Source organism: Leptosomus discolor, chromosome 3, assembly GCF_034619465.1.
Source record: "Leptosomus discolor isolate bLepDis1 chromosome 3, bLepDis1.hap2, whole genome shotgun sequence".
Classification (NCBI taxonomy): Eukaryota; Metazoa; Chordata; class Aves; order Leptosomiformes; family Leptosomidae; genus Leptosomus; species Leptosomus discolor.
The window spans coordinates 50966341-50988856 of record NC_141393.1 but is presented as its reverse complement, the minus strand read 5'-3'; the positions used below and the strand labels follow the sequence as shown (position 1 = coordinate 50988856).

The 22516-nt window shown below is 43.3% G+C and overlaps 1 protein-coding gene across 3 annotated transcripts in view; it reads right to left on the bottom strand.

The window, feature by feature from the left end:
• The window catches only part of PTPRF (protein tyrosine phosphatase receptor type F), a 253957-nt gene that overhangs the window by 101650 nt on the left and 129791 nt on the right, over positions 1-22516 (bottom strand). For 2 of the 3 annotated variants that reach the window (XM_086461941.1, XM_086461940.1), the window contains exons 4-5: positions 7626-7814; positions 140-157 (exon numbers count right to left, since the gene is read on the bottom strand). In XM_086461941.1, coding sequence (XP_086318067.1) covers positions 140-157; positions 7626-7814 — 207 coding nt within the window. The remainder of the gene's footprint in view (positions 1-139; positions 158-7625; positions 7815-22516) is intronic. The other variant, XM_086461942.1, reaches the window with a different exon arrangement.

Here is a 22516-nt window from a genome sequence, read left to right as displayed (position 1 = left end):
AGAGCGCAGATGAGCGAGAGCACTGGCAGAGTTAGGACTGAGAGTAAAAGCTGGAGATGAGAAACACCAGAGGAGAAGGGACAAGGCAGACAGGAGATGGAATGACATGACAACTGGAGGCACATTTCAGCATTCTTACCTCTGATCGGTGTACCACCTGGTGAGGTAATTTGAATGCAAATAAGATTAGAGAGAAGCATTAGTACAAAGAGGAAAGGAAGAAAATTATAACTAAAAAGCAGAAAGGTTTTTTAAAGCTAGAATTTTTATTAGCACGACAGGAATAAACAAAAAGAAACTGAATGTGCAATAAAAGTCAGAGTGACACTCTCAGGAGGTTAGTAAAGCTTATTGCTTTCAGGAGTGCAGCATCCAGCCCTGCATCTTGCCATTAAAGCCACCACCCTCATGAACAGGGGCTGAACTAAGCTGCCGACGTGGTGTTGCTGGCTGGCCTCACCACTTGCATTCACCTACACCACTGTTCAAGCAGTTGAGATGGAGGACACGTTGGGAAGATGGTGCAGTGCCCCTTCATTCCTCATACAGAACAACGAGGGGGTGTCCTGGGGGCTGTGTGACTGTGAGTGTGCTGGGCAGGAGGGGTAGAAAGCGCATGGTTGCAGGCGCTAGGTGCACTTTTGCTTTGAGGTTAGAATGACCAGTGGGACAAAATTTGCTCACTTAAAGAAATTAAACTAAGGGGAGAGTGTAACAAATCAGTTTTGAGCCATTCTCTGCATTTGCATAACCCTTGCATCAGGTTCCCCTTGGCAAAGAAACTGGTGTCATGCAGAATTAACTTTACATATACAGATATTTTGAAACAAAGTAGTTTCTGGTAATGCAACAATGGCATGCTAGCCAGACCTTTGTTTTTCCTGCCTAATTTGTATGTTAGCTGGAGAAAGGAATCTCTACCCTCTTCATAAGGCACTGAAGATAATTTTACTTGCTATAATGAAGAGTATCTTATAAGGAGGGCTTCTCCAGGAGAGAGGTTATCTGTTGCAACAATTTATAAATGTTTGTTTTATGAGGTCAATGTGTTTAGGAAGTGGAGAATCCACTGATTGGTGTCTTGAGTTCAGCATACAATCAATAACGAAGCATGATGGAAGGGGAGATGCTCCAGCTGGGCAAATTGGCAAGGAACCCTTCTAATCCCCACTTTTGTCCCCTTGGTCTTATTTTGCACATATGAAGGCTGTTGTTAGTATAAGGGAGAGATTCATGCAGATTCAATCTGTAGGCAGTTCATGGTATGTGTTGGTTTTATGCAGATTTGTAGGATCTGAATACCAAGCACTTACCAAAGAAAACTGAGGAGTTTAAACAGACAGAAAAACAGGATTAAACAGCGCACAATGTGTCAAATCATGTTCAGTGTATCAATTAATAAATACCAGTATGCATACAAGAGTGTCGTGTATCTCAGATTTACAGCTCATTCCACTATCCACAACAATGATCACCCAATGGGAAAGAAAGACAGAAAAGAATTTCTGTAAATACAAAGAAGGCATATTTTAAGCATGTTTAACTTGCCTCTTAAAAAGTAATTACAATATTTACACTTATTCTTTTTATTTCCTAACTACCTTCCTTTAGGCAGAGTCCTTTCTCTAAGCAGGAGCAGCAATTCAAACTACTTATTTTAGCACTTTCCTCTGCCAAGATGACATTACCCCATTTTAACTTTACGTTGGTTTGTATTTTCTGATGCTTTTTATCCACAGACGACTGAAGCATCAGGAAAGATCTTGTGGTGACTGAAGTTGTGAGTGATCTCTCTCTTGCAACAATAAATCTGCTGCTTATTTATCTATCTTAGTAACTACACTTGACAGAACAGTTATATCCAGAGATACTTGCATGGAATAGCACAGCCACAGAAAACAGAGTTATTTCTCTTTGCCTGTTTGGAAAGTTTGCCAAGTGATATTTTTGTTCTGTTTGGTCTAGGGCCTTCCCCCTCTCATCCCCGTCCCCCGTCCCCTTCCACAATTCTCAGAGTTAAGAAAAGCATCATCACAGTGTGTCACTTCCCACGGGAATCGTGCAATGACTTTGAGCAGAAGCCCAAGGGGCAGAAAACAGGACTTCCTTCTCTCTCATGGCTAAAATAGGGTTTGTCGTTCTGCCCTAGAACTGAAGGATTTGCAGCAAATCTTTAAATCTACTCCCTGTAGAGGCTAAGCCCTTTCTCTAATATGCAATTGTCTACACAGAGCTCTAGGAGCAAATGCATACTTGAAGCAGATTCACTAAAATGTTAGTGTGACCAGCTAATTTTTTCCTGTGTTAAATCTCAATCCTCCTGGCCTCCAAATGTAAGCCAACCCTTGTGGGAGCAGCATAAAGGCTTGCTCTATTTAATGCAGTGTTTGTTCTGGGTGTCTCTCACCTTTGAAAAGTTAAGACATTCACTCTTTAGGCAGAGGACATCATTACAGAGAGTGCACAAGGCTTTTCTGTTGGACTCCAAATTTGCTCATCCAGAAGGAATAAAAGTTTCCATTTGCCCTTCACATCATATGACGATGCATCTTTTGCTGTTGTCCTTTCAGGGTGTCCCTCAAAGGGAACAAATCACAGCACACAGGCCACAGAATGCTAACATAAGAGAGCCTGTCAAGTGATGGAGGTCCATCACTTGAATGGTTACTGAGATGAACTGGTGCCCTGTGATCACCTTTATGCAAAGGGCATCCCAAGATCAAACTTCAAACCCAGTTCCTTGTGTTTGAAAGGTTTGAAACACTCATAAGGAAGGAGAGTTTGTTTCCCTTTCATGATAACTGACGCTGAATAACACCCAACATATTCACTTCTGTCAGGAATGAATGCTGACAGTGACATCCTCTGTGTACCGGAAGCACACAGCCAGGCACCCAAGGCAAGGCAAAAGACTGGAAAACCCCACAGGATTATTTGCATCAGTATTTCCCAGCGTGGAGGAGAGGCTGTTGGAGAAGGGACTCCACTCTGCTAACACAAGCTAACCCCAGACCTACCAACACACCACTTCCTTGTAGGAACTTAAAACCACCAAAAAATCATTCCAAAGCAACATCAGAGAAACCAAGGCTCTTGCTGGCTGCAACCAGGCACTAGGGCAGTGCAACAATGAATCCCACAGAAGTCTGACAATGCTTTTGGCTACTTCCTAACACAGTTTTAGGGGAAACTATTTTCAGAAGTGAAAGTACTACAGAAAAGACTGGCTATTTGCCACCAGTTGCAACAGGGAGACTACATGGATCCCATCACTGCTGTGTGTGCCTCACACAGCAAGACCCCAGTGTGCAGTATAGGCTCTTCCAGGACATAAAAACTTCAGCTGTCAACTGGGTGGCCATGATATTGCTTCAACCCTTGTCCAGTCAGTCCTTTCTGAGACAGCATCCATCCTTGTGTGGGTTTCCCAATCCTTTTGGATAATACTCCCCAATCCCCATTCTTTTGGGCTGTCCTTACACACCTTGTCTCAAGTTGATGCCCATCTTATGTCAGGACTCAAAGCTGTTTCTTGCCAGGAGCTGAATGTCTTCTGCTGGGTACTGACTGCTGGTTATAGCGAAGCAAGATATGGCCATCACTGACATTTCACTGGGACAGGCACCAAGTCTTTTTTGCAAGTTTGTTCTGTGCATATTGGGTATTCCTTTTGTTTCCAAATAAGTAATGCTTCTACCTATAGGATCAAGACTAAAATGAAAACGCTTGCTGGTAATTCTGAGAGCATAAATGCAGCAAGATGATCTGGTGAGCCAGCTCCCACTGCTTCTTTGTTAGAGGCACCTACACTTTTCCAGAGAGTGACTGAAGTCACCTGTAGAGCCCTCTCTGATATTTTACTTGCAGTTAATTTCCTGAAAGCCACCCTAGGGTCTAGGACACAGTTCCATAATTCGGTTAGTTAATTGATGGTGATTAAAAGAGAATAGACCATAGAATAAAAGAGAGTGAGATCAAGTTCTTTACTAGATGAAAGATGGCAATACTTCCTGAATTTCTAGAGTATCCTTACACGGCAAAGGTGTGTTAACATTTAGAATAGTTATTTATTCTAATTTGACATTTTGTTCATTCTGAAGAGCGAGGTGGAAGAGCAATTCTTCAACTATGAAACTGTAAGCATTCAAGAGCTTTGAGAGTATGAATACCATCAGAGTTGCTTTGAAGTCTTTAGGAGCTTGTGATCCAAGAAACTTTACATAAGAACTGCGAGGCATCATCATAATATGATCTATATTGAGAGAGCTTCCACCACATCATCAACTAATTTTAAAACATGGTTAGAGGTGTAGCACTGACCCTTGTTGCCAGAACTCATATATAACTCACCTGCAATACTACAATGTCCGGATAGTTTTAAAATCAGTTTGGCCAAACAGGTTTTAAATGAGTTAGCACGCTGGGGAAGTTTCCCAGCCCAGAGCTGGCTTTAGATCCTCTGTCAATGACTGAGAGGCAATGACTTAAGTTATGCACCCAGGGGGAGAACAGGGAGTTGTCATGAGTCACTGCATTTGCAGAAAAGCAGCCTCTCCGAAAGAGGCGGCAAGTATTAGCAAGGGAGAATTTTGTTACAACCAGCATGAGTCGAGAGACCTTGCTTTTGCCTTGATCTGTGATAATGGAGATGAAAACCTGTATTGAGGCGTATTTTCATTCTAGAGTAATTAGCCCAACACGTACTGGCAAAACTACCCAAGAGCTGGACTTAAAAAAGAATTAAGCATTACTCAGGAGGAAAGATCTATGTATTGGGGAGAAAGGGGAAAAAAAAGTCCTCTAAATGTAAAGAATTAGAATAACTGTCAGAAGGTTTAATGAGAAAAATGCATACACACACCCAGAGATGTAATTAGTAAATGAGGGATGGTAGAATACAGGGCAGATTTATAAACTGTATTTGCTCCTGACAGAGACACCACTCCTATGGGGTTAAAAGAGCCTAAGATGATGACTTGGCTGTCTTAAACCACAAACTCTCTCGTACCTCGACAGAAGATGAACAGACCTCTAGAAATTGACATTCAGAGCCCCCTCGGGCACATGATCTGACTGCACGCAAGTTCAAAGACCTGCTTGAAGCCCCCAGAGCACTGCCAGCCCGCGTAACTGCGAGTGTCAGAAGAGAGCACCTTTTCCAAACATAGTGTTTCTTTATCTCTAGCTATTTATTCCACACTAGAAGCCTGAAGAAATGAAATCATCCCTCAATCCCCTCTCTAAGTCAGACTCCAAAGCTGCTTTGACCTTTATGACCTACATTTAGTAAATCTGAATAATAATATATTTTATACTCATTGAAGGTTGGACACTCTATATATGCAATATTGGGCTCACGCTGTGCTGTAGCTATTTTAACTATATTACGTCTGTCTAGCTTTTATTGAGTTTTAATTAAATGAAATTAAATGAGCATACATTTAGATTGAGATAGTATAAACTGACACTCATGAAGATATGCCAGGCTGGCTCTAAGATATGATCTTAATGGAGCAGAGACTTTGCAAACTATTAAACTCTCCCATATAATGAGGTATCTATTTAAATACTCTTTTCTTTGAAAAACAACTCTGCCCCACTATGGTGCAGCTGGAGAGCTCAATTAGCACCTTGCAGGATGGGTCAGACTGCCCAGCGCATCACATTGCTCACACAGGCTGACCGCAGTCAGTAGGGGGGACTCAGGCACTTCAAAAGTGCAGGCCCTAGTTTGTGTTAACTACACATTTAGGAAAAAGCCACAAATGCGAGCAGGGGTTGAACCTGTGGCCCATGAGAAGTGGAAAACTTCTTGCTCCCTACTCATTCCAGGGTCGAGCAGAGCCTTGGTGAATCTTGGCATCGTATCACCAGGTCCCTGAAAATAAAACTTCGCTCATATTTGGAAGTCTCTTGCATTGAACTGTGGAAACCTCCTTTACTACATTAGAGAGTTAACGAATTTCTTTTGCAAGTCAGAGGATGTGTGCTGCTCATTGATTTCTAAAACGTTCCCTTGACACCTCCCTTGGTAATTACTGTGTCTTCAGCAAGCAGCAAGCTCTAGAGTTTGAATCCCAGGTGAAATATTCAATTGAGATGTTGCTCAAGAACAGCAAATAGGAAGCAAATTGGACACAGCGACAGGGTTTACTAGTTTGGTTTTAAACTTTCTATCTCACTAAACTCGTGAAGCAGCTGGTAGAGGCAGCCAAGTGGCTGCAAAAAAGAGGCTGGAGAACATACAGCAAGTGCATCAGGAGCTGCCACGTTGCTCAGTTATGGTTAATTTCTGATGCTGATTTAGTCAGCTATGAAGTGAAACACATCCATGTACACTTTCCTACTGCTGCTTCCTAAAGCTTCTCAGAATAATTAACAAGTGTGATATTTTCTTTCAGCACAAACAGAGCAAGATTAAACCGCGTCGTGGGGGAGATAAGCTAAAGGTCACTGAGAAATTTCATAAGCTATAAGTGCATTAGTATAATTAGCGCTCACTTGTACATCAAGGTGGGATCAGGAGTGTCAGGCTGTGTTCTATTTTTGATGAGAGTGATGTCTCATTACCCACTCCCCCAAGTACAAGCCTACTTCTTATCATCCAAGCATCACCAGATTTATGCAGAGGGCTCCTGCTATGGGGAAACGTGTCAAGACGTTCACCTTGTTAGGAGGAACATGGGTGGTGCTTGGTAGCAGCACTCATAACAAATGGCTTTTCAGTGCCCAGAGATACATCGTGGCCAGGCAAGGCAGTCTGCTTCCAGCTCTGTTCCCTTCTGTACTTTGTGTAGGGTAACGGGGGCTTTTTTTCCTCAGACTAAAACTGCTGTGTAGTGCTCCTGTGCATTGTTAAATAGCCACTGCAATTCATGCTGAGGAGCTGCACAGTGAATAAAGCAACATTTTATTTTCTTTAGTTCTCTAATGGGCTTTGCAGTCCTGGGAGACCAAAAAGTGCAGCAGAGAAACAAGAGTTCCTTGCTAAAATGAGTGCATTCTTAGCCACCCACAAGAACTAACCCTTTGAATTTCAAAAGCTAGTATTTAGCTTATCAAATAAAAAAATTCAAAAGAAATGGTATATTTCAAAACTGTGTCCACATTCCTTTGAAATCCATACAATTATTGTTTCTTGGATTTTTCCTTATTCTTGTGGTGTCACATAGCAAGAACGATAAAGATCTCAACAAAAAGCAGAGCTCTACAGAAGGAGTGAAGTAATACATGACCACTGATTGTAAAATCTCAACCAGTATCGCATTGTCTTGATTTGCATGGTACTCCTATTGAAAATATCTGAGACCTGTATCGTTGGTAGTGAAATGTCTGAGCCTACCAAGGATTTGGGGCAGTGTCAAGATGGTCTACTGAAGAAGGAATCCAGGTCGTGTTCCAAAAGGCATGTCCACTCTAATGTCTCCGTTTAACAAGCCACAATATCCTGCCAGAGAGGATCAGCTGCAAAAACTGTTCTTATATTGTAAAAGAAACAAGCTCAAATCAAATTGACATTTGGGTTTACAATTGCATTTCAGCATTTCAGGGAAAAAACAATAGTGGCAAGAGAAAAGGAGGAAGAGTGAGGAGGTAGGGAAGGCTTACTTGCTTTGCTATCTTACCAGAGCGGAGCTGCTTGATTCGCCCATTGCTAGTTGCAGTGTCGACAGGCAAGAAGTCCTTGAACCAGGAGATTTCAGGATCAGGGTTACCGCTGGCAGCACAGAGCATTGTGGCTGTGCGGGCTTTTTCCACCACCTTCAGCTGTGGGCCCATGTCAATGGTCGGGAAGCCAGCTGGGAGGTGGTCTTCTGCAAGAGGAAAAAACAGACAAGGTTAAAGAGAAATGTTCAGGGGTAGTGATGGGATATGGTTGTAGTGACAGCAGTGCCATGGTACAGCATCTGCGCCTCTGCTGGAAAACAGCAGCCTCACTTCCCTACTGAGAAGGTTTTCAAGCCCTTAAAGCACATTAGGCTCTATAATGAGCATTCATTACATCAATAGAAGCTTCCACTAAATTTAACTCCGTTTAAATCAGCTGCCTTGGGAAACGATCATAATTTTCATTGATACATAAGCTCCATCTATTGTTGTTAATAATTCAGTAAAAGCAGGTATTTGCCTTACTGTGGGAGAACTGAGTTGAAGATAACAAACAAACACAAAGCCAAGTAGTTTGAAGCATCTTGAAAAACAACAGCTAAACAATAAAACCCCTTAGAATGGTCCAGAGAGGCCCATTTTCTTTTTTTTTTTTGACTAGGAACATTCTGTCACACTGGTAGGATAGACTGTAAATCTCTTCCTCATGACCCCAAATGTGATTCAGAAGGCTTTTAGAAACTAATGAATGTAAAGCTAATGAGCCACTCTCTGCTCATGAGCCATCTCACCAGATTGTGCTGTGGCAAGCTCCTGGTGCGTTTTCTGGGCTGCAGAGAGCAACACAGGTGTGCGAGAAATGGCCAGTGCACGCTCTGACATGTCTTACTAAAATACTATAAAACAAAGCACCCCTATAACTGCTAAAATCATTCATACAGCAGGTATGAAAACAGTTAATTGGGTTTGCTGCTGCAGAGCACGCTCAGGTAGGCTGGGCGGAATACATTAAGCAGCCTTCACTGATAAGCCAAGGTATGCTCCAACATCGTCATTCAATAGCAGCAGCAGAACAGAGCTCATTTATTCATTCTGTGGCAAAATGTTCTGTACTCTGCTAAGTCTGAACTGCAATCAAAAGGACATACTTTTGCAGAAAAAAAGAACTTGAAGAACGTTAAGAAGCTTTTAAAGCACCAGAAACTCAATTATTTTCAGTATGTTTCTTTTCCCCCTGTTTTAAGGGAACTTAAGCAAACCTCCTTCTTTGGCAAATCCAATTCTACAAGTCTCCCAGCTCACTGTAGTATTTAGACAAACAAGACCTCAGCATCTTCCCAAGTCCCAGAAGAGTGCGAACTTGCTCCAATCTGATCTTTCCTGCTATCACCACGTATCTGGAACCATACCCCTCATTCCTGACAGGAAGGTACTAGCAATAGGCCACCTCCGGTGCTTCTACCTGTAATGCCGTGTTTGCAGCACAAACATGGCCTGTGGTGGCTAACGTTATACATTTCTCCCTAAGATCTTGGGAAAATTCCCAAGACCCTTGACTTGTTTGCAAATCAATACTTTAGCACAAGACAATATCTGCTGTAAACAAAACAATGCCCTGGAATACTGTTTTTCTGTTTAGATGAGAGTGACTACAAAGGTTTTCTAAAGGAAAAAACAGTTCCTGATGCTTATTAAAAACACAAACCGTATTTTGTCTCCCAGACCGGCCTCCCTAGAAACCTCTCTCATCATGAGCAAACATAAATGGGTTTTTTTTTTTTTTAAGTGAAAGGTACCATGAAAACTAGTTCTTTTTTAATTTGCTCACCATTGATTTTCAAAGACAAAAGGTACATAGAGCTTAACTGGAATGACACCAGAGGTAGCATTCAGTAACAAGCAACAGAAGCACTCAATACTGTGCAATCACAATGCATACTCACACATGGCTGAAAAGAAACAAAAGAAGAGTATGTACAGAAGTATAGCATGGTATAAATTGAAAAGCAAAGGAAGATACATAGGAAAAGCAGTAAACTATGACATTCCCTTGGACTGAGGCCAAGTCTGCGTAAAGTGCAGCACCTTGCTATTTAGGGTATTGAAAGCAGATGTTTACTCTGAGGAGGCTGAAACCCTGAAGTGATCTAATCTAATCACCATGATTACCATTGACAATCTTTTCCAATTTGTTCAAGATTTTACAAAGAATACACTGAACTAAGTATCACCCAGTTAACTTCGTCCAAAGTCAGCTAAAAGCAAATCTGAAACCAGGATTTGTGCAAGAAATCTCTTCCCATCTGCAATGACCCTTTGCCCACAGAAATGAGAGAGATCAGAAAATCCTTCACAGTGTCTGATCCACAGGTACACAACCAGCCTGCTGTACTAGAGGTGACTGTTGAGTCAAAATTAGCACTTTGTGATGAGCCACAGACCAGCAGAAATTGTATGATCTAACCTCGACTTCACTGGGTACAACAGAGAGACGCTGATTACAAAGACCCGGAAGCAAACCTACCTTTGCCATACTAGAAATCTTAGATAAGCCTTTTCTGTACTCCAAAGAGACGTACAGCGCTGCTCCCATACCACGCAACCCCTGCAAGCCCAAGCCATTATAGAGCCTATGTGAGAACGCTGGGCACTCAACAGCTGGACAGAGGGCACAAGTGACCAGGACGTGATGTCCCTCAGCCCCCAGACACCATGCTGAGCTGGACACAGACAGGAACAGGCAGGCATGCAAGGTTCATGGGGCACACAGTTTTTCCTTCTTAACTGCACACAAGCCCCAAAACTACAGTGGCAAATGACAGTAGTAGAGAAGATGTACATGCTGTCTAGTCAGAGCCACAGCAGGTTCCCTGGGCTAACACTGGTACCGGTACAGCCCAGTTCTCATGCATGCCTGGAGACTGAAACCTGCCTGTCTGCTATGGCCACACCACCACCAAACTCAAGCAAGCAGCGCTGGCATGCCAGCATTGACAAAAACACACAGGCAGCAAGTACTTGTTTGATCCCTTGTCAATCAAACACAGAGGTGACACTGGTGTTTAAGACCAGCAGTGTGCTTCCAGGAGGCTGCAGTCTCAGGTCACATCACTGTGATGAGACGTCGGGGCAATCTGACAGCCAGTCTCTGATGGCACCACAGACACCCGGAGGCTAGGGATCAACTGCTATTAGTTCTAGGGTAGCTCCAGGGGACCTGCACTGGGCCAAGGTCACAGTGTCTGGGGCTCATGCTCAAGGGGAGGACGAGCACCTTCTCCAGAGGTGATCCAAGGGCCTCAGGTGCCTGTACCATCATGAAATGGGGGACCTCAATTACTGCACGTCCTCCCCTGGTACTGTGTGGCTCTGGCAGCCCCCTGAACACTTCTGGAGAAAAGCGGCTGCAGAGAAAACCTGAGCTGGTTACACCACAAAGCACAGCCTGGCACAGGCCCGCACCTGCCCTGTCAGCAATGCTCCTATAGAGATAATGGGGCTTCATTCCAACCCGTCTTGGTGTTGTTGACTTCACTGGGACAGCGAGGGATGCCTCTGTGTTTAAACACTACAGGTGATGATAGGAGTTCAGAGCTGTTCTCACCTTGCCTTCCCCTCCGGCAAAAGTCTAATCTAGGTCTAATTATGAGGCTCAGTCATGCCTCAGTTCCTTTCAGCCCTTGCTAGCTGTACTAACTTGTCCGCACATGAAGCTTGTCAGTAATAGCTATCCTCCTATTCATGCCAATACGTGGATACTCTTATTCTAGAAAATGAGTTTGTCAGCACTTGGTTTTATTCAGGGATAGCTAGTGTGCTTTCAATACACATTAAAACAGGCTATGAATCTGCTTTCAAGTGCAGACTATCTAAACCAGTTTTTCTTTCTGGGTTTCAGATACTTTCACAGAGGGTGTATCTCAGGTAGGTGTTAGGTAAGAGCAAACAAAATTCAGGCACAAGCAGGAGGTTTTTTTTGGCATTGCGAGCTCTAATTCCCTCCACGGACTACAGCAGCAGAAGCAGGAATAACAGGAGAGCAGGAAGAGAAGAGAGAAGCAGGGGGAAAGGAGAAGGGAATGGTGAGAGAGAAAAAAAAAGAGTTTGCAATCACAAACTAAAACTTGGAAAATCCGTCACCAGGCTGAGGTCTTGCCAGCAGCAGTCACCAAGGAGCCAGGAATGTCCCTCTGGCATCTACTCCGACACGATGTGCATAGGATATCTCATGCTCACTTGACAGCTCCCTTTGCTAATCTCCTTTCTGAGGTGACAGAAATATAACCCCTCTTCTCTTACAGGCCTTTTGTGCCACACATCTCACATCTTTAAGGGAAAAGCTAAGGTAAGAAACCTTTCCCACAGCCCCAAAACGGAGCTCAGACTTCCTTTAGAGCAGCTGCAATTACTGGCTCATTTACCAGCTCCCCAGAAAACCATGTTTCTTGAGGATGCTGCCGTGAGACATATACCCCTTGGGGTGTCCTTATTTTCTGCATCACTCCAAATATTGAGTGATGGTAAGGGACAGGAAGGCAATTGTAATTTACATCTTATAAGAAGCATGGATCAGCCCCAGCATGGAACGGTATGTAGATAACAGCTGCTTATAGAAAAGGCCTGCAGAGTAGTCTGTGGTGAGCACAGCTGTTGATGGCTGAATCCTGCAGGATTACCCCTATGATTTTGCTCAAAACTTGTGATCTCTCACAGAACAGAAAAGTTGGAGGGGTTGGATATCAGATTCCTACTAGTGCAAACCCTGTACAGCACTCACTGGTCTTGCAGCCATGCAACTGTGTTTTGGGGGTCATATCATGACTTGGCTCCTGTAAAACCTTCCCCCTACCACTGCGAACTTCTTCAGTGTCAACACAGGAAACAGTATTTTAGAAATTATAGTGAAAACTATAAACAGGTTTATGGGAATTATTTGTCACATTCCTCTTCCTATAAAAGCCAGGCCTGTTAGTATCATGAGTCCAATTGTTCAGACTGCTGAAGCAGAGAAAAAATATGATACCAAATATTATCTTGAAATAGCAAGAAGTAGCTTTTCTGTATGTTACAGCTATAGCTGTGAGGTTAAATCTCTTAAATCTATCAAAACCACTGCCCCACTGAAAGGGGTGTTCTCAACTCATTTCAAGTGAGATATTGGGCCTTATCCCCACAAAGGGCTGGCTTATCTGGGCCACTGGCTCTTGCCAGCCTGAGTCAGCTGAGGAACTTCCAAGCCCAATGTCAATTTTCGGGGCTCAGTTGGGATGAACTGAAACACAAAGGTGCTTTGTTTTCAATTCTGCCAGCTATCTGAAGCCACTCAGAAGTGTGTAGTGCTAGGGACAAGCCAGGAGATGGATTGAGGGCAGAGAGATCTTTGATAAATGCGTTTGGTTGCAGTCAGCATTGCACAGGAGCAGGAAACATATCAAAAGCTAATTCACACATTCCCTGCCCATTTGGTGAGGCAGGCTGGGATCTCACTCAGTTCAAGTCACCAGGGCTGAACTGATCCTGGTAAGAGGTAGTGAGCAGTTTGACACAATATGACATAGGATGTTGCAGGGGTAACCCTTGTCTACTGACGGAATTGTATTTGATGGATTAATGAAATTACTTTAAAAAATTTACAAGGTTCCAAATCTCCCTTTGAGACATCGAAACACATTAGAAAATGCAAAATTTATCAGTGCAAAGAAGATAGCCTGGGTAGTCAGCAACATTAACTAATGAAAGATGCAAGCCAGTAAGATCGTAAGCACACCACAATCCAGGACATCTATTTGCTGAATAAACAGCCCTAATTCCTTCAGCACAGGTTACACAGTGTGGCTATTCAATTACTGCAAGACAATCAAAAGCAGATGAGCAATCAAGCGGCCCAGAAAAATGGCATCATTTTACATTGTAAGAAAACCCTGACACTGCTCTGGTCAGGTTCAACTGAAGCTGCACAAAGAGCGTTTTATCAGCCATTTTGAGGCAACACTCTCACTGCATCCTTCTTCTTACAAAAGCTCCCTAAGAAGTGTACATCTGTGGTCTCCAAAGGCTGCCCAGTGTCCAGCTACCACTCATGTGAGAAGTGGCAGAAGAAGGAGTGCATTTGTGCATGCTTGCTGCCGGAGTCAAGTTTCATGCAGGCTAATGAATGCCCCATCGACATTGGCACCACCTTGTAATTGCCTAAGGAAAAGGTGGAGCAGTGAAACCAATCTGTTTCAAAGGCAGCAAAGTCTTAATTACTGGGTTAGCAAGTATAAAACAGTTTCAGGCAGGCAGAAAATACAGTAATCTATTGATGACAAGGCTTTTAATGACAAATCTGCCCGTTTTGTATGACATCACTCCAATGTGACATGCTGAAGCTGACTGCTGAAGAAGGGGAGAAGGGCACAGATGAATGGGTGAGTGTGGAAATAAGCTCCAGAAGGACTTCTCTGTGTCACAGTGTAACCACATGAATTACTGCACCAGAGCTTACAGTAAACAAAGTATTTGTTATCTCTTAGGAAGATCACAGCAGCAGCAGCAAAACAGTTCACAAAGAAAGAATTTGAGTCAGTCCAAAACAAAGAAAGTACTGTAAGGAAAATTCAAGAAAATACGAGACTAGACAAGGCAGAAGAGGATAAATTGTCAGGCAGATGCCTGCCCTGGGGGCTCATGGCATGGGAGCTCACGGATCTGCTCATTCTGGAGGTTTTAAGTCCCTAAAACACCTGACGGAGACAGTGCTACCCTTCAAGTGCCAGAAGGGCACTGCAAACGCTGTCCTTTCATGGCTGGACAGCAATTATCTCCATTTACAAGCCAGATACCTTCTTGGTAGCACAGCTGGCCATTCCCAAGCTTCTGTTTATCTCAGAGGGGAATGGGATGGCTTTGCAGAGAGGGAGGCATTTCCAAGAGCAAGACACAGCATCACCTCCCAACTGGCTCTGGCGTGGATTCAGCCTGTGCTTCTGCCAAGTCCCAGCGCTGCTTCTCACTATGCTCCCACATGGGTGGTGGTAAGGTAATGCATGGTCACTGCAGCAACGTCACCTCCCCAGGGCTGACCACCCTGTATTAGCCATGCACTGGCACTCAGTGCTCCCTCCCACCCAAGGCACAACCTTGGTTCTTCAGGCCTGAGGGGGCACTGCATCCCAACGGGATGAAACAAATTGTTTCTCCCAACCCTTACAGATGCTGTTATCATCCGAACAACCTTCCTTCGGGCCTCATGATGCCTCTCGACCTGCCCCAAGGAACCTGCCAGGACAAAAAGCAGTGCCACAGATGCAGGCCCAGCCCTCCATTAGGAAATACATCCTCCATCTCTTTGAGAAGCACCACAGCATGCCACTACCAAAGCCCTCCAGGATACACCAGACATAGCCACACAACAGCCATAGCTACCTCTAAGCTTTGCACTGGATAGCTAATCTAGTCTATATTCAGGCTGGGGCACAGAGAAGAGCCGCAGCTCTAGAGGCACTGATGGAGGCAACAGTTGTCACTCCCCAGCATGGCTGTCCCCTAAGCACAGCCCAAGGGAAGGCATGAGAAAGGTCCCTCTGCACTTCCACTACACCACGGCCTTGCACTCCTCTGATCCAGGGTCTTCATAAACACTGCAAGATCTGCTGAGATGTCTGAGTCTAGCCACAGCTTCAGTAGTGAACAGGCAATTCTTCTCTCATTCACAGATAACAGCTTGTGACCTGTGCTTGACGGAGGACAACATAAAGGTGATCAACAGTTGCTGAGGCTGACTCAGAGCAGACCAGAACTAAGTCACAAACTTGAGCAAATTAAAGGTTTAAACAACCCACTGTTTAAATCCTTAGTTTAGGGATCTTCTTAAGTAATAACAACTTCTGCTCAGTATATGTTATCTGTGGAGTCTGCTGCCAGTTAGGAGACCTCAACCCATCCCGGAAGAAAAAAATTATTTACACCTTTATCAGATTTATCAGATTGCAACAGTCTGAGATGGCGTTTACGAAATCCCTACTACTGAATCATCCTCCAGTCACCCTGGCTACCTCTTCTTCCTTTCCATTCTGGCTTCCTTGGAATGATGGCCACATTTGCAGTCTTGGTCCTAAGCTCAAGTTTTTTCAAGACTTAGGCCAAATATATCTAAAAGAGCTAAAAAACTTGAGAAGGAAGATTATAGAAGTTTACCTGCTTGGGCTAAACAAGCTCTGTGCCATAGGGCAGAGCCACTCCAAGCTGATGAAACAGCCTCTTAAGAGTGGTGGGAAGTGTGACGCAAAACCCCTTAAGAGGTGAGGACCACCCTAGACCCTCTGCTCCAAAACCAAGCCCACTATTCTGCCATGAAAGTAGAGCAATGTCCACAGATGAGTCAAAGCCAGACACATCAAAACAAGCATCTTCCTGAGAGACCATGTTAATCTTGCTAAAAAGGGCTTAGATTGTATGGCACTGAAAGTCATTTAATGGTTCAGAGTAGAGCACAGCAGAAATTTCAGCAAGAAATGTCAAGAATGTGGGTGAGGAAGAACTTACACACAAGTAACCAGATCATATCTGCAAGATTCCCTGCCTGAGCAAGCACCCCTTTCTTAACCCTTGTTTGGTGAGGAAAAAAAAATTTTCTTATTTTCTCCCTCAAAATCAGAGCATAATTTCAAGTAGGTAAAAATAGAGTTTTGTGGGCCACATCCAACGGCTGATATTTAAGCCTAGGCTCTTTCAACAATTATTACTTACAAAAAACCTCATCAGCTGGAAGTATGCAGTAAAAAGTCACAAAAGTTCTTTAAACACAATGAATTCAGAAAGATTTTACAGCCAGCTATTAAGACTCCATAGTAAAGGAACAGTAAAAGAAGAAAGACCATGCTGAGTTTTCAGTCAGGACTGTGCCATTTGTTGGTACCAACTGGTGAATACAACTGCCTGTAGAACTGTTTTCAAACCATTGTTTCTTTTTAATATTTTATACTGAGAAATACAACGTAACTATTGCCACCGCACATTTCGTTGTGACAGAATATATAAACACACTCCCACTAAAAGATACTCAAAACTTCAATCTTTTCAGGCAAAAGCATGGAAACAGTTCTTACTTCTATTTTAAGTCATTTATTAATCCCCTGCATTTTCCATACTATTTCACCTGCACTGATGTAATATCCTATTAGAGGTAGAGATTTCCATTTTTAAGATGTGCAATCAATAATGCATTTCCATATGCCATTAAATCCAACGTGTGCTTAAATTAATGGAGCATCTGACTTTTGATCCACGTATGTTTGGTTGTTGCTCAGTGCAGGAAAAAATGCATGAGAACCGAGTTAATCTGACAGCAAAGCTCTCGCATGCTTCCTAACATGGAGTTTCAGATTAAAGTGAAGCATTCCTACTGCCACTCATCTGGAATACTAAATCTGTGCATTTCCACTTCACAGGCCAGAATGCAAGATTTTTGTTACTTAACTCCTACTGAAAGGGCTGGATCGTGCTAAAAATCTGCTTTCTATTTAGCTCCTACAGCCTGTCTGCATCATTGCCAATCCAGTGGCTTCTCCTCTCGTGGGGGAACATCACAGCCTGTCAAAGCAACAGCGGCTAGTAACTCTCAAGCAAAAACTTTAAGATTAGAGATGGGAAAAAGTTGTATGTTTTGACAAAATACTCTGCTGAAAAAGTCTTTTCTAGCAATTGTTCCAATAGGGGAAAGAAAAAGCACTGCCTTTCCTTGCATCTAAGCTACTGATTTTCTTGCATCCAAGCTACTGAAAAAGGAAGGTATTTAGACAACATGTAAGAACAATGACTGTTGACTTTTTAAGGATAATCACTGTGATATTACTTGCGAAAGAAAAAGAACTCCCTCTTGTCTGTCTTTCGCTCTCCCCAAAATCCCCAAACAAAAACTCCTCAGAATTCAGTGAATATTCTGCAAATATGAGCTTGAAAATTGAAACTTCAGATTGTACTGGGGAGGAGCTAGAGAGTCATTACAGAAAGCACAAAAATATTCTACTTCTAGCAATCACAACCAGCCAGTGCTTCAAAAGGAAAACAAAGATTCCTCCTGCCCCCAAAGAATGCTCTCCTGAAACACCTCTTTGCTCTCTGATCTCAAAGACTAAACTGACACCTGAAGGTAACCGCCAAAATTGCCAAGCTATGGGATGGAGTGGTTCTGTGATGCTGTGAGAGTTTGAATCCCAAAGCTAGCAATCAAGGCGTGTGGGTGTGGGAAAGGAGGACAAACACAATTCTTAAAAAACCAAGGCTCCCTCCTCTGTAGCAAACAAGCTGAAAAGTACCAGCCTTGGTGCGCAACAGCCTGCTCTTCTCTCTATCTCCCTGTATTGCCTCTTCCCTCACCCTATGCCTTTTCTCCAGCTCCATCCTTTCCTGCCACTGTCAATAAATTCTCATGCATGTGGCTCCGTCTGCCATTTCCTTAATTGTAGCAACCTGTGTTTTGAGCAAATGCTCAGAAATCATATAAAAATATTTTTAATAAATTAGCAAAACAAGTACATAGAACCAGTCCCAGTAAAGGCCAATATAGTAAAACACAAATTAAAAATTAAATTTATAGTCCAAGGCATTATTTCTTTATAGAATTAAAAAAAAAAAAAACTTTAAGAAAATATTCACATATTGACATCAGGTGCCTCTGTGAAAGTTTCTCATGTACCTTTTCTCAGAGAAATTCTATTTTCAAATGAAACAATAAACGGGAAGTTTCAATGCACTTGTTCTCTTGCAGCCAGCTCAGGCATAGAGGGTCTGAAGGCACAGAAATCACATGAGAATAGGAAGAAAGGCTTTAATTTAACCTGAACTTCAGACAGATCAGTGATATGGTAAATCAGTTCTTTCCATTCGTAAGTTTTAAAATACCACAGAAAACACCTTGAGATACTGGGTAACTACCTTTATTTACTTGGTGGAGATAGGACTTTTTATAAAGGGGAAAAACACAGCAGGACTCAACCAGAGTCAGAGGCAGAAATATTCTCTTACTATGAGTTTTATGTCTTACATCAAGCCATCACTTTCTAGAAGATCCATTGATTGCACTGGCTCCAACATCACTTTAGATGGAGTCTCTGGTTACCTTAAGTCTTTCAGAGACGATATGAAGTAGAAAGGACCTCAGTGAAAGACTCGTAGCAAGCCAATGTCTATATGTAAACACAACTAAGACATTGTTGCCAGACAAGTGATGGTTTTTAATACTGGGATGATGTAATTGATCAGAGTTTAACAGAGGACATACTCTTCTTTTTACAGATAGCAAGTGTTGCAGAAGCTCAATATCCCATTTACTGCTTTGCCGCAACACCCATCTTTTCAGAAAGATGTGCAATAAAAGAAGTGGCTGACAAATTCAGCCAAGGCTTTAAACAAATCCCCAGGGCAGGCCCTCATGAATTAAAGAGCACGCAACAGATAAATGGAAAGCTGGTAGTGAAACCACATCAAGGCCAAGTGGATAAAAAAAAAAGGCACCTCTTGGCTCCTGTGGTAACTCATCTTAATATAAACCAAATGCAGGAGATCAGCTGAAATTCCTTTGCTGTTCAAGGAAAATGCATTTCCTAACATTAGACATATTTGCTGTTAGTCAAAGGTTCATTTTATCAAATTGCTACAGAAATTGTGGGTTTCCCTACTCCTCTTCCCTGGCATGAGAGGAGGCTGCAGAGCTCAGTAGCATGGGACTCCTTCTTCCCAGACGGAAGGTTTTTTCCTGAAATATGGCCCCTACCTTTTCCCCCAAAACTGTATCTACCAGATACAGACCAAGAAAGCTAAACAGATACCTGGATTTGGCAAGCTTCAGCTTCACTATGCTGGAAATTTAACTTAAGGAAAGCTTTAAAAGGATTTTTCCCCTCTTGAAGATGGAGAATAGTTGGCCTTGAAGTTTTAAAGACAATCTGCTATTTTTCCACTGCAATGTAATTACAGGTTTCTTTTGGAAGATCCCTGCACTAGCTCCACACACTAGCGGTTGAGAAGCAGTCCCCAAAGCAGCTGTTGAGGTTCCCTTATTTCTTTTTCTTTTTCAAATGTTAAATCACAGAAAAGGGGGGAAAAAAAGGTAGCCACTGTGGACTTCCCAGGACCTGTTCATGCAATAAAGTCAAGGTTCAGGACAAAAGGAATCGAGAACAGCTATGCGGGGATGTTATGCTCTTGCCCTGTGCGAGTTTTGTTTCATTCCTGACTGGAATGAAATGGCAGGCAGCATTCAACAGACAGGGGCTAAAGCACCCTGAGGTTTCAGGTTGCAGAAAATGAATACAGGGGAATTGAGTGCACGAAATCATTTGTCTCCCTTGCTCTGAACCATCTTTCCTTCTGCCCCTCACATATACACATGGCTACAAGCGTTCCTGCCAGCCCTGTTTTGGCGTTTTGATGCAAGATACACATAGCCTGGCTTGCAAGAGGTTGTTCCTACAGGACTCCTAAGGCCCACCTTTCCTTAAAACCCTCAGACACTTACACTGAGAGCTTTACAGCATGGGTGATGTTACTGTGTTTTCCATTTCCTGATGCATATAGAGTAGCCAGCCCTGCCGTGGGACATGGCACCTCTACCCTGTTCAGTAGGTACGTGCAGGCGTGGCTGGCTGGCCATGGCCAAGCAGTCCTGCACACGTTTCCAGGTTGTCAGCATGGAGGTGCTGCACTTTAAGCCACTCAGTCACAGTATGTGCTTTCACTTCTGCTGCCAACTCAGAAAACCACTGCCGCCTCTTTCTTTAACCCAGCTCATGTTAGACCAGATTTTCTGATATAGATAACAACTACACTATTTACATTTCATACATCTAAAGAGAGGACACCCTGGCTTTGCTGGAGCAGATGTCTTCGAAGGAAGACTAAAAAGCATATGAAAGCCACAGCAAGACCTGCCCAGGTATTTCTGTCTGCACAGACTGCCCAAGCAGCTGACACTCACTGAGTTGCCCACTACAAGGTGTTGGAAACGATAAAGCAATACCATGATTTTGACTTACTGCCAGGCAAACACTGGCTGGCAGTGACCACACACAGAGAGGTCAGGCATCCTGTCCTTTATTACCATGTAAACAACTGCTGCGCTAACACTCTCACGGATTAGATTCCCGAAGTCGAAACGCGAGCGTGCTTGGGTGTAACTAATTGGAAATAGGCCCTGAATTCCTAATAACCAAAGTTCTGGTCCCTGGGATTTATGCCAAATTAAAGACAATTAATTGTCTTCTCTTGATTATTACACACCTTAATAGCTCTGTCCTTGAGTCAGTTCCATTCTTGATGTGCAGAGCCCTTTAGCTCAGTCTCTAAAATTTGATGTGTATGAAGAACAGTTAATAAGAAAGTTCTGAATCAAATCCAAGTCACCGTATCAAAATCTCTCATGTTTTACAACAGTGAAAAAAAACAATTGAATTCAAAGCCTACTTCAGATTCTAGATTATAAAGGCATTTGCTCCATAGCCTCTGCACTCTAGTCTTCAGAGGCCTTAAACAATTCCATGTTTCCCTTTAAGATGTTCTTTTAAAGTATCACATGCCAGTATATACAGATAATCAGGATTGTTTTCATTAAATTACTTCAGTGAAGTTCAGTGGCTTTATTTGATATATAAAAGACTATTTAACCTTCTCCCAAGACACTCTACTGATGTAATTACAAGCATGAGATGAGGCACGGCTCTCCCAGCTGCAACCACCAACAGGAAAGAAAACTTTCTGCTAAGAAGAGGCTGCTGTAAGTCTTTCCTAGAGGATGTAAGAGGCAGGTATCTCCTTGCAGATAAGAATACTGCGAATCTTTATTTCCCCAGCTCAATATACTGTGCACAGGCCACTGGTGTTGGGACCATTCAGCTAGAGTAAAAGTTAAGAATGAGTGTTATGTTTAAGGCAAAATAACTGCTGGCACTCCTGTCTTAGGCATCCTTCATACGCAAAGTAAAAAAGACCACACGTCCCTTTTCAGAGCGTCAACAGCAAACCCTGCAGCAGGGCCTACCCTACTGAGAGTTTGCTGAAGACTTAGCTGTGACTTTGAGAGCTGATCGTGTCTCCAACCACAAGCTTGCCTGGGATGCAAGACGACACACTTGTGAAGGACAGAAGTGGAATTGGCTCAATTTCAGCTGCTTGCTTTACTGAGCTGACAACCAACACGAAATGCCAGGAGGAGACACCCCACACAATGCGTCTCTGATCTTGGAGATTGTCACGGGGGCCTCAGACTCCTTGGGAAAACATCATCTTTCCTTCCAGACAGGCGTTTTTAGACCCATGACCTGCCTGAGGGAAGACAAAGTAGGTCCCTGTCCTATCTGTGAAAACCCAACACAGTCTCAGTCTTCTCCAGACGGTGCTCAGTCTCTTCGTGACCAGCCCCATGTCTCAGCAACTGAAGGAAGATCTCAGGGGTTTCTCTAGGAGACAGAAATGGCAGGGAAACCACAGACCCATGCAATCTGAGCCACCTGCTCCCAAGGCTTACACAGCAGATGAAGCTCTGCGGCAGACAGACATCTGTTGGGATTTTCACCATATTTCCCCCACAGGCAGATCTCTGCAGAGCCCATTCAGAGGACATCATTCCCTGTGACAAAGTAGGAGGGGAACATCCCAAACAAAGCCACAGATGTTGCCATGTGAGAGCTGAAAAATCCAGGTTTCATAGTGCCTGTTGAGTCCCCAGTCTAAGGCTGATATGACTCTCCAAAGCATTTAACTCTCCAGGTTTCTTCTCCTTCTTTCTTTCTGCTGAGCTCTGCTCAGCGACATACCTGATTCCATGCCTTGAGACAGAAAGGTACATCCTAAATGAATAGAGGCACTAGAAAGAGTTGGGGAGAGGAAATCTCTAAGGTAATGTGAGGCAGGGAGAGCAAGAAAGCTTTCC